General features: G+C 40.5%; 1 protein-coding gene across 2 annotated transcripts in view; it reads right to left on the reverse strand.

Moving 5' to 3' along the window:
* Positions 1 to 6,499: 6,499 nt before the first annotated feature.
* Positions 6,500 to 16,579, reverse strand: part of sema3bl (sema domain, immunoglobulin domain (Ig), short basic domain, secreted, (semaphorin) 3bl) — a 44,136-nt gene continuing 34,056 nt past the window's right edge. The window contains exons 8-16 of one of the 2 annotated variants that reach the window (XM_058085224.2): positions 15,886 to 16,000; positions 15,629 to 15,698; positions 14,582 to 14,726; positions 13,338 to 13,569; positions 13,181 to 13,272; positions 13,063 to 13,104; positions 12,752 to 12,977; positions 12,281 to 12,408; positions 6,500 to 10,696 (exon numbers count right to left, since the gene is read on the reverse strand). In XM_058085224.2, the coding sequence (XP_057941207.2) occupies positions 10,190 to 10,696; positions 12,281 to 12,408; positions 12,752 to 12,977; positions 13,063 to 13,104; positions 13,181 to 13,272; positions 13,338 to 13,569; positions 14,582 to 14,726; positions 15,629 to 15,698; positions 15,886 to 16,000 (1,557 nt within the window). In that variant the 3' untranslated portion in view covers positions 6,500 to 10,189. Of the gene's footprint in view, positions 10,697 to 12,280; positions 12,412 to 12,751; positions 12,978 to 13,062; positions 13,105 to 13,180; positions 13,273 to 13,337; positions 13,570 to 14,581; positions 14,727 to 15,628; positions 15,699 to 15,885; positions 16,001 to 16,579 lie in introns of both variants that reach the window. The other variant, XM_058085223.2, reaches the window with a different exon arrangement.

Raw genomic sequence — 16,579 nt, forward strand, 5'->3', positions numbered from 1 at the left:
GTTTTTTTTTAGTTTTACAACAAAAAATCAGCAACCTAGTCAAAACCTTAAAAACTTCATCAATCAGACTGACTTACTTGCTCACAGAGCAACAAAACAAAAACACAACACATTGACAGCAACTTTACATAAATCAACATCTCAGCGCTAAACAACACATTATCTAAAAATTGTTATTTCCAAAGCTGCACGGTGGTCGAGTGGTTAGCGTGCAGACCTCACAGGCTTATTCAATATCTGTGCAAAAAGGAGGTATTTAGTGTGTACATGCAAAAAGCACAAAAAGGCTTCTAGTATTGGGGCCACTGAAAATAAAATAACGTAAACAAGTTGTGATATTATGAGAAAAAAAATGAAAATTACAAAAAATATTGTAATATTCAGAGAAAAGTGGTGTTTTTTTTTAGTTTTTCAACAAAAAAAATCCTCACCCGAGTCAAAACCTTAAAAACTTCATCAATCAGACTGACATACTTGCTCACGGAGCAACAAAAAAAACCCAACAACACATCCACAGCAAGTTAACGCATCACATAAATCAACAGCTAAGCGCTAAACAACACATTACTTAAAATTTTTTATTTCCAAGTCTGCACGGTGGTCGAGTGGTCCAAGGAAATACAGCTAGAATAGGTGCAGATTCTGGAAGATCTAGAAAGTTTTCTGAGGGTTATTGTGTGTAGCTGCTCTATAGGAGTCCACAATTCAAGCCAAAGGGTTAAAAAAATGAGCATAATAGGTCCCGTTTAATATAATAATAATCATTATAGGTGCATGACGGTTGAGTGGTTAGCATGCAGACCTCACAGCTAGGAGACCCGAGTTCAATTCCACTCTCGGCCATCTCTGTGTGGAGTTTGCATGTTCTCCCCGTGCATGCGTGGGTTTTCTCCGGGTACTCCGGTTTCCTCCCACATTCCAAAAACATGCTAGGTTAATTAGCGACTCCAAATTGTCCATAGGTATGATTGTGAGTGTGAATGGTTGTTTGTCTATATGTGCCCTGTGATTGGCTGGCCACCAGTCCAGGGTGTACCCCGCCTCTCGCCTATAGACAGCACCCCCGGTGACCCTCGTGAGGATAAGCGGTAGAAAATGAATGAATGTTATTTCCAAATGCCCTCAAGGTATGCTGGGTAGCTCAGCTGCAACAAAGAGCTACCCAGCATGCCTTGCGGTGGAAATATATGAATGTTTAGAAATGCCAACTGGGCCGGATGAAGACGGATGAGCCGCAGTTTGCCCCAAAAATACTTATTGTGAAAATAAAACTACAAAAAGTTCAAATACTACAAGAGTAAAGTAGTACATTTTTGTTGTTACAGCTCCTTTAATTCTAAACTATACAAATACAAATTTTGGGAACCTCACTCAAAATTCATTGTAATTATACAGTGTTTTTTTCCTAATGGAAAATGCTACTCCAGATGACAACTCATGGTACTAGGCTATAGTACATTAGCTACATTAACTTTATTATTATTATTATTATTATATTTATGAGTGACTATGATTTTATTTTAATTTGTATTCTAAAGCGGTACTTCATGACTTTGCTCATGTTCAAATGTTGTTGTATATGTTGTTTGTGATTAATAATAAAAAAAAAAACACGCAAATTATACCTTTGGAATGCTGAATTTACCATCATGTACACATCATGTTGACACCTCACTTTGTGGTGCGAGTCAGCTGTATTACACCACCCTACAAGTAAAGGTACTTTTGTTGGGACAAATATAATAATTATTATTATAGTTATTATCAAGAAAAGTTGCAAGATTTTAGTTATTTTTGTTATCGTTGTTATATTTGCCCAAACAAACTTGTACCAAGCATTAAAATGGATCAATAAACTGAAGAAACAAAAGTGGTCTAATATTTTTTCTATGGCTTGTATACTGTATTGCATGATATACTATTTTCTGTAATACATAAGTTGACCACTGGGGGGTGCTGCAATCAACAAAATCACAAAAGCTGTGCTATTGATGTACAAAAAAACATATTCACACTAATTGATACAGCCTACAAATGATGCCTAGTAGCTTAAAGTAGAAGAAATGAATAGAAGTAGTTATTATTATTATTATTATTATTATTATTATTATTATTATTATTATTATTATTATTATTATTACCTTACTCCATTCCTGGATAGTGGATGTATTAACAACAAACTATTTGCTTCACACACTACTTGTTATTTTATATTTTTTGGCAGAATCAAATGCAATGCAAATGAGTAGTGAAATTTAATATGACTCAAAATATTGACTCTATCCATTTCGCATGATTGACAAATTTGCTAAACGTCAAAAATATGAAACCGGCTGATTCAACTTTGTTTCACTGTGGGTCAAAAAACAAGACGTCTTCTAGTACCTAAACAACGGCGCATGAAAACACATGTTCCTTTCTGCGTTGCAAAAAAACATCAAACATCTGCTTGGGGATAGTTTGGCGTTCTCGCCTTTGATGGCCGGGATGTTTGTCACGCCAGGAAACAACAAGCCCCGACATAATCATCCAGGATTCCTGATGACAGGGTAAATGCAATAACAGCAACGAGCAAAGTGGACCATCTGCTTTTGTAGAACTGATGAGTCATGACGCATTGTTTCAACACATTTGTTCAACACTTGACGACCGCGCAAGACAACAAAGATGTTCCTCGGGTGGGATCTGAAGTTGTGACATCTTTCAATTGGATCATTTAGCAAATCTAATTTTTTTCTGGTATTTTTTTTTAATGCTGAAAGTAAAACGATAAGGCCAAAAACCTCGAATGAACTTGCAATAGTTTAAGTCAGCGGTATAAAACACAAAAACAGGATGTTATGGGAGTTGCAAACATGGCAATAAAACTAACAATAATGTGTCAGCTTTGCTGAATGTATTTTTCTCAGCAGTTTTCCGACTGACTTTATATCACCAGCCAAACCACCCGAAACAAGCAGACAGAAAAAATAACACAGTCAGTGACTGATGCACGATTGTGCCCGAAAACACTGTATTTTTTTACAAAGTTTAAGACTACAAGGTGCATACTGCAATGTATCAAGAGGGGAGTATTACTTAATGCCAGGAATAAATGCATTACTTAAATTATATTAGGAAAGCAGGAAGTGAACAAATGTAATGTAATGTATATATATATCACTATATTGACAGTTACTATGGGACCCATTATGTCATTGGATGGTCATATCACCCCGTTCTTCGGTACGTGACAAACAAAACAAAACAAAACAAACTAAATTAAAAAAATAAATTAAAAAAACAAAAAAATATATTAGGAAAGCAGGAAGTGAACAAATGTAACAGTTACTGATTGTAAAAGTACCAGATGGAGGGGTAGGATTTAATAAGCTTTGCTTCTTCCTACTCCTTTTGGACATGTGGAACTGTGAACTGATTATGTGATGCATTCAATTGTAATCTGATGCATGTTCAAATGAAATAAACCCATTACCATTACATCATCAGTGACTGATGCACGATCGTGCCCGAAAACACTGTGTATTTTACAAAACAAGTTTAAGACTACAAGGTGCATACTGCAACATATCAAGAGGGGAGTATTACTTGATGCCAGGAATAAATGCAGAACAGAACATGTTTACTTAAATTATATTAGGAAAGCAGGAAGTAAACAAATGTAACAGTTACTGATTGTAAAAGTACCAGATGGAGGGGTAGGATTTAATAAGCTTTGCTTCTTCCTACTCCTTTTGGACATGTGGAACTGTGAACTGATTATGTGATGCATTCAATTGTAATCTGATGCATGTTCAAATGAAATTAAACCATTACCATTACATCGTCAGTGACTGATGCACGATCGTGCCCAAAAACACTGTGTATTTTACAAAACAAGTTTAAGACTACAAGGTGCATACTGCAATGTATCAAGAGGGGAGTATTACTGAATGCCAGGAATAAATGCAAAATGGAACGTTTACTTAAATTATATTAGGAAAGCAGGAAGTGAACAAATGTAACAGTTACTGATTGTAAAAGTACCAGATGGAGGGGTAGGATTTAATAAGCTTTGCTTCTTCCTACTCCTTTTGGACATGTGGAACTGTGAACTGATTATGTGATGCATTCAATTGTAATCTGATGCATGTTCAAATGAAATAATACCATTACCATTACATCGTCAGTGACTGATGCACAATCGTGCCTGGAAACACAGTGTATTTTACAAAACAAGTTTAAGACTACAAGGTGCATACTGCAATGTATCAAAAGGGGAGTATTATTTAATGCCAGTAACTTATATAACTTCTACATACACCATGGAGGTGCATGATGCAGGGTTGTGCTCCAAAGTGGGTCGTGCATCGTTACGTTAGATCACAGCACATGAATAATTGCTGTTATGATGGAGCCTGGAATAGATGCCTCAAACAAGCCTAGTTTGGATGTCATAAAACAAGCCGTGACACTCCTTGTTTCGATTTCTCTTCTATGTTTTTCCATTTTCTCCTTTCTTTTCTCTTTCAGCGCTTCTCTTGTGTGACTTTCAGGTCATAGCCAGTACCGACTCTTTCACACTTTTAGGTCACTCTTTGTTGTTTTTATTACAGTTTAAATAATCTTCTTTTTTCTCTTTGGGCTTTTCCCTTCAGGGGTCGCCACAGCAAATCAATCTCCGCCATCCAAGCCTGTCTTCTGCATACTACCCTCATGTCCTCCTCTTTGGTCTTCCTCTACGCCTCCTACCTCCTAAACACAGCATCCTTCTACAATATATTCACTATCTCTACTCTGGACATGTCCCAACCATCTCAGTCTCCAAAGCCTCTAACATGTAATGTATTCCGTCCTGATCCTATCCATCCTGGTCACTCTCAAAGAGAACCTCAGCATCCTCATCTCTGTACTCCAACATGTACTGTGACTCTGGACATGTCCCAACCATCTCAGTCTGGCCTCTCTGACTTTATCTCCAAGGCCTCTAACATGTAATGCCCCTCGAATGTACTCCTTCCTGATCCTATCCATCCTGGTCACTCCCAACGAGAACCTCAGCATCCTCATATCTGCTTCTTATTTTTACATTTGTATGACAGTTATAACTTCAAACATATCATGTCCACAGCTTGACCCTGGAACAGATTATTTCTACCGATATTTTCTTTCTGAAGCTGGCTCGTGTTTAACCTTAGAGGTTCCACTGCACATTTTAAGAACAACAAATCAAGAAAATGTCGATGTTGAGGTGTAGTTAAAGTGTCCCATGATGTGGAAAAGGGGTACATTATTGCTTTATTTATATAAACTCACTATGTAACATGTAATGTCCCTCTGATGTACTCCTTCCTGATCCTATCCATCCTGGTCACTCCCAACGAGAACCTCAGCATCCTCATCTCTGCTTCTTATTTTTACACTTGTATGACAGTTATGACTTCAAACACATCATGCCCACAGCTTGACCCTGGAACAGATTATTTCTACCGACATTTCCTTTCGGGGAAAACTGTCTCTAAAGCTGAACAATCCAGAAGCTGGCTTGTGTTTAACCTTAGAGGTTCCACTGCACATTTTAAGAACAACAAATCATTCCTGATCCTATCCATCCTGGTCACTCCCAACGAGAACCTCAGCATCCTCATATCTGCTTCTTATTTTTACACTTGTATGACAGTTATGACTTCAAACACATCATGTCCACAGCTTGACCCTGGAACAGATAAGAACAACAAATCAAGAAAATATTGATGTTGCGGTGAGGTGTGTTTATTTATATAAACTCACTGTGTAACATGTAATGTCCCTCTGATGTACTCCTTCATGATCCTATCCATCCTGGTCACTCCCAATGAGAACCTCAGCATCCTCATCTCTGCTACCTCCAGTTCTGCTTATATCACTTTAGCAACCACGCCCCTCCATGCAACATCCGTACGTCATTTAGCTTGCTTTATTCCCACTTGACCTCAACAGAAATATTCCCATATAAAGTAGAACCATTCCAGATTAGATTCATCTTCATTAGTCAAAAGCGGAGCCTGTAAATCTGCGATGGGATCTCCCTGTGGATCGGCTAGGCATGTCTGGCTCTTAAAAACACTCTAGTGCTGTTTTATTTCCAGCCCAAAGCTTTTGAGTGTTTAGCGATTAAAAAGCAAAAGCACAGAGGAACACGACCTTATATGGGCAGGCTGCTCGGGAAAGTCTTATCTTTAAATGAAAGATATCAGTAGAAAGACACATACTGCTTAGCTTCAGTGCAGATGGTTGACATGAACTAGAATGCAAAAAAAAAAAAAACTAGAAAACCAATGAAAGCACGATACCAAATCAAGGCACCGCGCAAAACACACAATTTCGTTCGAATTTTTGATTCTTGCTTCTACATTCTTTTTATCGGACTTTGGGATTTGAGTGTATATTAATGTTCAAATTAAATTGTAACACTGCAGAGAATGGTGGGCTAGGTCATCTCCTATACATTTATTTTTGCAAATGCTGCAAAAAGGTTACTCATTGGTACGTTCCATGTGTGTCTGTCTCATGAAAGCAATTTTTTAAAACTTTTTTTTCCCCATCACAATCAAGAAAACAAAATACACTTGAAGTGTAAAACACAATACCACCAATATTGACATTATTTTCTCAATGTTTATAGAGTTTTTATCCACATATGTCACCAATATGTCACCCAGGTACAAATATAATGGAAAATAATAGCTGATAAGAGTTAAACACCTGATACTTCCATGGTTTTCTTTTTTGTTTTTAACCAAAATCACTCAAGTTCTTACATGAATCACTACAGTATTGTAAGCAATGCAAACATACAGCGGCCATCTTGGAAACATATCTACACTCATGTCCGTTTTGCATACATACACTCCAGAATGTTACCAATAGTGATCAGATAAAAGGCAGTGAATCGCAAAGTCCCTTTTAGTCATGAAAATTAGCTTAATTTCCAAAATATCATTTCCACTGCATTTCATCCTTTGCTATAAAAAAAAAAAGGTTGACATTATGTTAGTTATTTTGTGGTTAACATTCTAGGATCCAAGGATGGAGATGGCTCTGTCATGCTTGGAATCTTTGTTTTTCCTCTGTTAACCATGGCTAATGACAAGAAAACAGGGGCAAAGTGGTTTTGGACTGTGAAAGACTGGGGTAATATCATTTTCTCATCATTTTAATCCCTTTTCTGATTGATTGTTTCGATTCGGTGTCATAACCAAGCATCCTGAAATCATAACAGCTTCTCAGCTCACTCACAATTCTACCTAAGAACACAACCAGGAATAAAGAATAGTCCCAAAACATCTTCCCAGAGCAATTTCTCCCAACAGTTTTGGGACATCCATTGTTTTTTCCTAAGGCAAAAATGATAACCAACTGACGAAGTGACTTGGGAAAGAAAACATCGACATTTTGGGTCCATGTCCAGGAAACTACTGAGAGCTTAATCTCTTTGAGAACTTGTGGTCAGTCCTCAAGATGGGGTAATTGTACAGATATTAATAATGTATTATTGTTACATATATGCCTTGTAGTTAGTGTAGTATCTTTATCCCAAAACTTCACCCTAACACAAACTCTAAACCCTTGTCTAAACCCGAAACTGAACCTAACCGTTACCCCAACTTTAACCAAAACCATAATCCTAGTACACAACCCTACCTCTAATCAAAACCCTAACCCTGATTTGGTTGGTAATTTTAAAACTTACAGATGCATCGCAAAATTTTTCAACTATACACCGTTTTTTTTTTTTTACATTGTACTCCAAAGTTGTCTCAAAGATACATATCACAAAATCTTAGTTTAATGCTTTTAGATGACATATTAACAAGTATACAATATGCTCGGTGGTATACTACAACAACATTTTACAAGTGTTTCAGTACAACAAAAACGGTTTTATCCTATATGTCGGAAAATAACATAAGGATAAAATTTGATGGTTTTAAAGTCATTGATAAACTGTGACAGCATTAAGTTAAAAATGCTAAAATACTAAATTCATAATCACACACAACACCTTTTTTTTCAACAATTATACATTATTACGTTATTTTGTAATTTGAAATGTACAATTTTGCCATTTCTAGGGAGCAGTACTATGGAGCGGCGTTGATCCACGGGAACACGGATACCACTCTACATAAACGCTGAATGCATTAAATGTCCCACAATGCAACTTTCAGTGATTTTTTTTTTAATCCCGGACTACAAAAAAATTGAAATTCAGTTTCAAAATGCCAATTATAGAAGGAGAGAGGATGCAAACATGCTACCAAAAGACGTCTACTTAGCTTAGTGGTAAATCTACTTCATGCATAATTGAGCTGTTGATGCAAAATTATGATGGAGTTTCAAGGAGTGGTATATTCAAAAAACATATTTAAAACATGCTAGCTTAATTGGCCACTCCAATTTTGACATTTTGGCTCTTCTGAATGAATACTGGTGATATTATTTTGAAATTCATCTCCTGTTCCTAATTGGCGACTCCAAGGTATGAATGTGAGTGTGAATGGTTGTTTGTCTATATGTGCCCTGTGATTGGCTGGCTGGCCACCAGTCCAGGGTGTACCCCGCCTCTCGCTTGAAGACAGCTGGGATAGGCTCCAGCGACCCTGGTGAGGATAAGCGATAGAAAATGAATGGATGACTATTCAAAAACTTGATTGAATATTACAGTGAAGATAAACAATCTTTTATCATATTTTCAATATCTACTGCAAGAACTTTTAATCTTCTTCTGTGGAATTGATCAGAATAAAGTTGAGTGGATATAAAGTAGCTCAACTTTCCAAGTCATGTTGTTCTTCCTTAGACAGCAAACTAGTTAGGACTGACTCAACAATAGCCACGTTTACATGAGGAGTTTTGGAATCTTTCCGAATGACCTTTCCGAAAGCAATGGTATCCATGGAAAGGAATATTCCAATCATGTGTCTACATGATGCGCTATAATCAACCAGAATAGTCAATGGGGCATACACAGTAAAACGTAAACACCAACATCACGTGATACCGACTTCCTCCAGTTTTTCTTTCACTTGTTGGAATAACTCCGTATTGCCAGTTTTTCGTTTGTCCAGTCTTGAAATTTAGTTTGAATAAAAAACAAACTTTCCGCAGCAGTCCAGTGCCGATTGCTCGCCTCCATTTTTTTAAATCTAAGAACGTCTTGAGCAGCGTGTTACGTCATATCTCAGCATTCGCTGAAAGAACGCACCCGGGAACAGGAAAAGATAAAGTTCAAACTTGCTAATATTTTATCATTAGGAAGAATTATTTTCTTTTTTTAATAAAACTGGACTTATGAATGGCGTATAGAAGGGTTTAGATTCTGTTCCACAGATGGCGCTAATGCACATGAAAGCTGCTTGCCAACCGTTAATAAACAACAGAAGAAGAAAAACACCACAAAGAAGAACGCACCCGTTTGAGCGGGTACAAGATACCTCAATCGGATTGGGGAAAGGAATATTCCACCCCTGGGAATCCCATTATATATTCATTCCGATTGGCACTTTTTTTTCGGAATGAGGTGTATACAAAGGTTACATTCTTTTTGTTTGAGCAAATAACCCGAATGGAATTGGAATATTTGGGTCCATGTATACGTGGCTAGTGCTGCCAAGTAGTGCGGCATTCCTTTTTGCGACAATTTACAGAATTCCTGAACTCTTTCCGACCTTCTTGCGTACCGTACTGAAGTGATCTTGGAAAGAAAAAGTTTCAAAATCCGAGAGTCCTCCATAGGGTCCTTTAGGATGACACTGTTTTTTTTTGCTTACCAACCAAAACGACCAACAGGGGTCAACCTAGGTGAAAATAAGGCGCTGTCCCTTTAAGGATCTTTGTGTGGAAAAGTGCAAATCCGTTGAACCGTCAACATGTCGTTTCTGCCTAGCATCCAGTTTTAGCTAGCTCAGATGGTTTGGGGGTCAGTGAAGTCAAAGGCTCAGCCCAAAATAAAGTCAAAGACTAAGACTTGATAACGATGCCAAGTCAATTAAACGGTTTTCTTTGATCTGTGATACGTTTTTAAGTCAGAATTCATTTTCCAAAACCCCTTTGGATTGTCCCTTCCTGATCTGCATGTCCAGGCCAAAGGAAGTCTTTTCTCAAGGGGGACTACCGGAGCAGAGATCTAATCCACCTCAGTTGTAGTTTTTTGGTTTAGTGTTCGGGATCACTGCACAATTCCGCTAAGGTCCCTCGGCATGCGGTTCCTCTCCCCGGAACTCTTGCTCCGAGCCTTCCTGGCGCTCTCCTGGGCCTGTCGGTACTTCTCCACCATGCCCTTGTGCTTCCTCCTCAGTTTCTCGTTGCACCACATCCTCTCGCAGTACTCCTCCACGTGGGGAAGGTTGGACGGTCCGATAATCTGCATAATATCCTTGAACCACATCCGTGATTGGCCGATGGGGCCTAACCTACCGAAGGAGTTGCATGGCATCCAGCTTTTGTAGGCTGCGCCTGATCTGTCCTTGACGAGGTCTGAGAGGCCGGCGTTTTCCCGTTGACCCACCAGCTCATCCAAGGTGTCCCCTTGAAGAACTTCGAGAGTGATCCGGGTTAGCGTTTGGGTGAAGCCGTATTCTCTAGACCGGCAAATGTAGATTCCGGCATCCTGGTGCAGGAGACGACGGAATAGGAGGCCCTGGTCTGTAGACATGACCCGATCGTCCAGCTTGACCTGGGAAGGGGAATTAGAATCGATTTTGGTATGAAGAAACAACACGCTAGTTGCTACGTATAAGAACGCCAGCATTACCAAAACTTCAGCGAATGTGGGACCGCTTAGACTTATTTTAAGGTCCCGCCTTACTCCACTTAAATCTGTCACTTCCTGTATTTCACATTTTCCAAATTTCAACACCGCTGCCTCTATTCATTCATACCTCATCCTTCTTTCTTGTCCGCCCCCTTGCTTTCCTCCCATTAGCTCGTATTCCGAACCTCTGCTCCGAAGACTGTCCCATTGCGGCGCCAACACAAATATGGCAGCCTTGTCAGCGGTTAGTGTTTATTTGCAGGGAAACAGGGAACGGTGCTGATGACTGAGGTGCTCGCTTCGAGTTTGGACAATTATGAGCTCAACACGTGAGTGATTGGACGTAGTGGACGTAATAATCTGCGGCATGCGCTCAATGGTCTTTCAAATATAATTGCCCAATTTCACCCATCTGTCAAAACAATGGCGGATGAGTGGAACACGTGCCTGAGCTACGACGTACGCATCTCGGGTTTAAAGGCAACCATTTGCCAAAGATTACACGCCACCCAAATCTGTCAACCACTTCCTTTCTGCCGTCACATGATATTAAGAAGGCACTCTTCAAGGCAAAGATTGTGGAAAATATGAATTTTGGCGCCCAAAAATATGGATTTGTTGCTTTCAGGCATCCTACAAACATCCTCACTTCTGTGTCCATAACAACAAAAAATATATTTTTTGTTGGGCACGCTGGAGCCTATCCCAGCTGTCTTCAGGCGAGAGGTGGGGTACACCCTGGACTGGTTACCAGCCAGCCAATTACAGGGCACATATAGACAAACAACCATTCACACTCACATTCATACCTATGGACAAATACCTTGGACTCCTATAGAGCAGCTACACACAATAACCCGCACAGAAAACTTTCTAAATCTTCCAGAATCTGCACCTATTCGAGCTGTATTTCCTTGGACTCACCTCAGTCACTGTCAAGCTGTCTACATATAGACAAACAACCATTCACACTCACATTCATACCTATGGACAATTTGGAGTCGCCAATTAACCTAGCATGTTTTTGGAATGTGGGAGGAAACCGGAGTACCCGGAGAAAACCCACACATGCACGGGGAGAACATGGAAACTCCACACAGAGATGTCCGAGGGTGGAATTGAACTCGGGTCTCCTAGCTGTGAGGCCGGCATGCTAACCCCAAGTATCACTCGATGAATGAAAACAACAAACTTCAAACTCCGGGAGGAAACCGGAGTCCTACACAGAGATGGCGGAGGGTGGAATTGAACTCAGGTCTCCTAGCTGTGACCTCCTATATAACCACTCACCGCCGCGCTTAAGTTGAATTTGTTATGGACAAATAGTTGTGTTGACGTACCAATCAAATATCTGTTGAGAGTATCTTGACATATCCACATGGAGCCTATCCCAGCTGTCTTGGGGCGAGAGGCGGGGTACACCCTGGACTGGTGGCCAGCCAGCCAATCACAGGGCACATATAGACAAACAACCATTCACACTCACATTCATAGGTGTCATCTCACCTCCTCCTTGCGGTCATCACGTTGGATGAACCAGATGACGGCAGCCTGTGGGGAGCGAGGAACACATTCCAGGAAGGTGCTGTTGTTCTCGGCCCCGTAAACCACATGGTCCTCCATCTCCTCCAGGTCTTCTGATTGTGAGAGAAAGCATCGGGAATAGTTTCATGGAATGATTATGAGCAGCGTTATTCTATATTGTCTTATACCAACATGCCCACATAACCTTGCTTGTCTTGTCCAATAACCAACCAGAAATATGGTGGCCTTCAAGACTACCTTATGTAACATGTGTAACTGTAATGTCCCTCTGATGTACTCCTTCCTGATCCTATCCATCCTGGTCACTCCCAATGAGGACTCATCTCTGCTTCCTGTCCTTTCCTCAAACAACATGGCTGGTCTCGCCACAGTTTTGTGACTCTTCTATCACGCCTGACACTTTTCTCTACCAGTCGTAGAAGTCAAACGTACCGCTAAAATTCTGGTCCAGACATTGGAGCGCCGGGTTCCCGTGCCTGATGTCCTGTCGGCGGTAGCGGCGTTTACTGTTGGGTACGTATCGAGCACAGGACGAGCCATCCCAGGCGCAGTAAGGATCTCTGGCCAAGCAGCACTCGGCGCACGCCTTCCCGTAAGTCTCACAACGATGCAACTTAACCTGGGCCACGCCTGCTGGGGAGCCCACGTACAGGGCTTGCTGATGATGACATTGGGGAGGGGGGGGGGGGGGGGCAATGAGACATACTCGTTCAATCAAGGATTTATAAAAAAATTTGACTTACTCTTTTGACGGATATGTCCAGTGATGTAATGGACGTTGGCACCTGTAATGATGACAACAATACGTTATGTAACAACTATATTGTATATAAGACATATTATATAAGACATTAAACCTACTTTAAAGACTTGAAGCTCCTCCAGTGTGACCTCTTCTGTTTCCAGGCTGTTTCCACTGTGCAGAGCAATGACCTTCAACACGCTGCCAATGTCTACAAGAGAAGCTGCGGTTCAATTCCCCCGTTCAGTCAATTATGACGTTTTATGTCCTTTTCACCTGTGCTGATGAACATGATGTCATACTGCCCATCCTCGGCTTCAACGCGGTCCACCACGATTTGTTTGAGCTTGTAAGGAACATTAGCCTTAACGAGGACGGGTTGCCGTAAAGCGGGGTGCACCGGACGCCACATGAGCGGGTGGCTACGAGCAAACTGGAGCACGGAGTCGGGGAAGTCTTTGGTGCTGCCGAATTCTCTGCCGGGCTGATTGGTGATTTTGCTAGGACACTGAAGAAACACAAGAAAAGAACATAAAACACTTTATATTGTGAGTGTCATGTGAAATAAAAGTAGGATGACGATCTGGAATAATTAGCCTTGACGGACGAAGGCTGTTAAATGTGACACAATGAGATGATAATGACATTTTAACACAAAGGTCGGGGTAACGCTGGATTGAATCAACAAAAGAAATCCCATCACCGTGTGCCAAAACGGCGTTGAAGTACAGCAATTCATCCAAAATAAACAGCCAGGGTTAATCAAAGTTGTCTCCAATGAAAACTGTTTTTCATTCCTGCGGACGTCTGACAGCCAAATAAGGGGACGTGATGGATGTTTCGTGGCTTTAATCTTCTCGGATGAGATATCAAATAAGGAAAGAAGAACATTTTAGAGGTCGACCATCGGAATTTTTACTGACTTGTATCTTGGTACTAAAATAAACAGTTCACAAAATTATTTTTAATGGAGAAAGCACGTTAGCTTAAGGTGTTCTGCAAGATTTCTTGATTTTTTCTTTCATTTTTGACCACCAGTTGCACAAAAGCCAATACATTCCTGTTAATCAGCAAAGTCAGCTTCTTTCGTATATATAATTCATAGTCCATATGTTCCCGCTGGCTCCGCAAATGAGGCGTAAGAAACGCCCGTGTGATTGCGAGTAGTTGTGTTTGTGTTTTAAATTGAAATTGCAGCAACGTGACTGACAGGCTCTCAGCAAGTATACTCAGCGACCAGAAGTTTACTTTACCAATTTCGGGCTTTTCAACACTTCATTTGATTGAAAATTATACTGTATTTCAACATGTTTATATAAGCATCTTACAAACTGTATACAGTATATACAATTCTGTTTATAGGTTTAAATAAGCAAAAAATTACCAACTTTCAAGTGAAAAATATTGATAAAATTATGCATGTAAGGATCTGTCCAGTAGCAAGTGATCAGTTTCGGCATTGGACAATTTAAGTCCTTGGTATCGGAATTGGCAGAATAAAACCCTGAATAACCACTCACCACTCCTGGTCTTGGGTAAGGGACGCGTCCCTCATAGGGCCCCCATTGGTAGTCCGGACCCTCTTTATGAGCAAACGGCCCATTAAAGGCCTCTCTGATGTCAGCCATGCGATAGACGCATACGGCGAAACCCTGGAATACGTTACTGTAGGGAAGATAAACAAAAGATAGGATTGTCACTTAAATAAGTAGAATTACATTAAAAATATAACGTCAACACAGGCTGCACGGTGGTCGAGTGGTTAGCATGCAGGCCTCAAGTTCGATTTTGAATTCGAGTTTGCGTGTTCTCCCCGTGCATGCGTGGGTTTTCTCCGGGTACTCCGGTTTCCTCCCACATTCCAAAAAAAAACATGCTAGGTTACTATAAAAATTTGGAATAATTCAGTCACAGGGCTGCACGGCGATGGAGTGGTTAGCCCACAGGCCTCACAGCGAGGAGACCCGAGTTCAATTCCACCCTCGGCCATCTCTGTGTGGATTCTGTAGGACTCCGGTTTCCTCCCGGAGTTTGAAGTTTGTTGTTTTCATTAATCGAGTAATACTTTCTTTCACTTTTCTGTGCATTATAACGCCAGAACATGCATTAATATGAGCTAGCTAACAAAGCACGTCATTTGGGACACGCCTATTTCAACTATGAAGCCTCTAAAAAAAAAACATCGAACAATGTTTTATCGTTTTATATATGCTATGTGCACGACGGTCGTGTGGTTAGCGTGCCAGCCTCACAGCTAGTAGACCCGAGTTCAATTCCTCCCTCGGCCATCTCTGTGTGGAGTTTGCATGTTCTCCCCGTGCATGCATGGGTTTTCTCCGGGTACTTCGGTTTCCTCCCACATTCCAAAAACATGCTAGGTTAATTGGCGACTCCAAATTGTCCATAGGTATGAATGTGAGTGTGAATGGTTGTTTGTCTATATGTGCCCTGGCCACCAGTCCAGGATGTGAGGATAAGCGGTACAAAATGAAAGAATGAATATAACTTAAGAGTCTACCCTATAGTATGTGTAACAATATGTTTTTAGGATTTGTTAGATTTTTTACCTGATAGTGCTGAAGATTGCATAAATATCCGGGTTTCTCTCGTCCTTGGTCCTTAGCAAGAAAACATCCTCTGTTTGGGTAGAAACAATCAGACAGTTATCTCATAGTTCAAAGTCCAACAAAATGATCTGTGGTTCATTCAAAGCTCATTTTCATGTGGTTTTCACGGTGATACTAGCTGTACACTGACTACACTAATAGTATATTCAAGGTTCCTATCTCTAGTATTACCCATGACAAGATATACAGATAGATACCCAGTTGGTTGAAGTGTGTATCGATGCCATGAGGTCCTGGCACAGAACAAACCAGTCTGGCTTTGATGAAGGTGCTCCACTTGTTGACCAGAACTCTCTGTCCTCCTACGTCATTCTAGTAAACAGAACAAACAGAAACAAAAACCGTTGTACAGTTTTTGTAAGGACTTGGTAATGACCCATTTCATAGACACTAAACTAATTCAGTGTAAGTTCTTACAAAACAGCTTTATGAAATATCTAATCATATAACTGAATCATAATTTTTTTTCTTTTATTTTTACAATATGCAGAAGGACGCTAAAAATAAGCCACAAGTGGAAAATGAAAACGTTTTTCCTCGCCTCCATCAGCAAAGTGCTTGATCATGTGGGGTTCAGCCGGACGTCAGTACCGTTATTCATTCATTCATTTTCTACCGTTTTTCCTCACGAGGGTCGCGATGGGTGCTGGAGCCTATCCCAGGCGGGGTACACCCTGAACTGGTGGCCAGCCAATCACAGGGCACATATAGACAAACAACCATTCACACTCACATTCATACCTATGGACAATTTGGAGTCGCCTATTAACCTAGCATGTTTTTGGAATTTTATGGGAACCGGAGTACCCAGAGAAAACCCACGCATGCACGAGGAGAACATGCAAACTCCACACAGAGATGGCCGAGGGTGGAATCAAACTCGGGTCTCCT

The sequence above is a fragment of the Doryrhamphus excisus genome, linkage group LG17 (assembly GCF_037039965.1).
Source record: "Doryrhamphus excisus strain RoL-2023G ecotype Guam linkage group LG17, RoL_Dexc_Guam_v1.1, whole genome shotgun sequence".
Classification (NCBI taxonomy): domain Eukaryota; kingdom Metazoa; phylum Chordata; class Actinopteri; order Syngnathiformes; family Syngnathidae; genus Doryrhamphus; species Doryrhamphus excisus.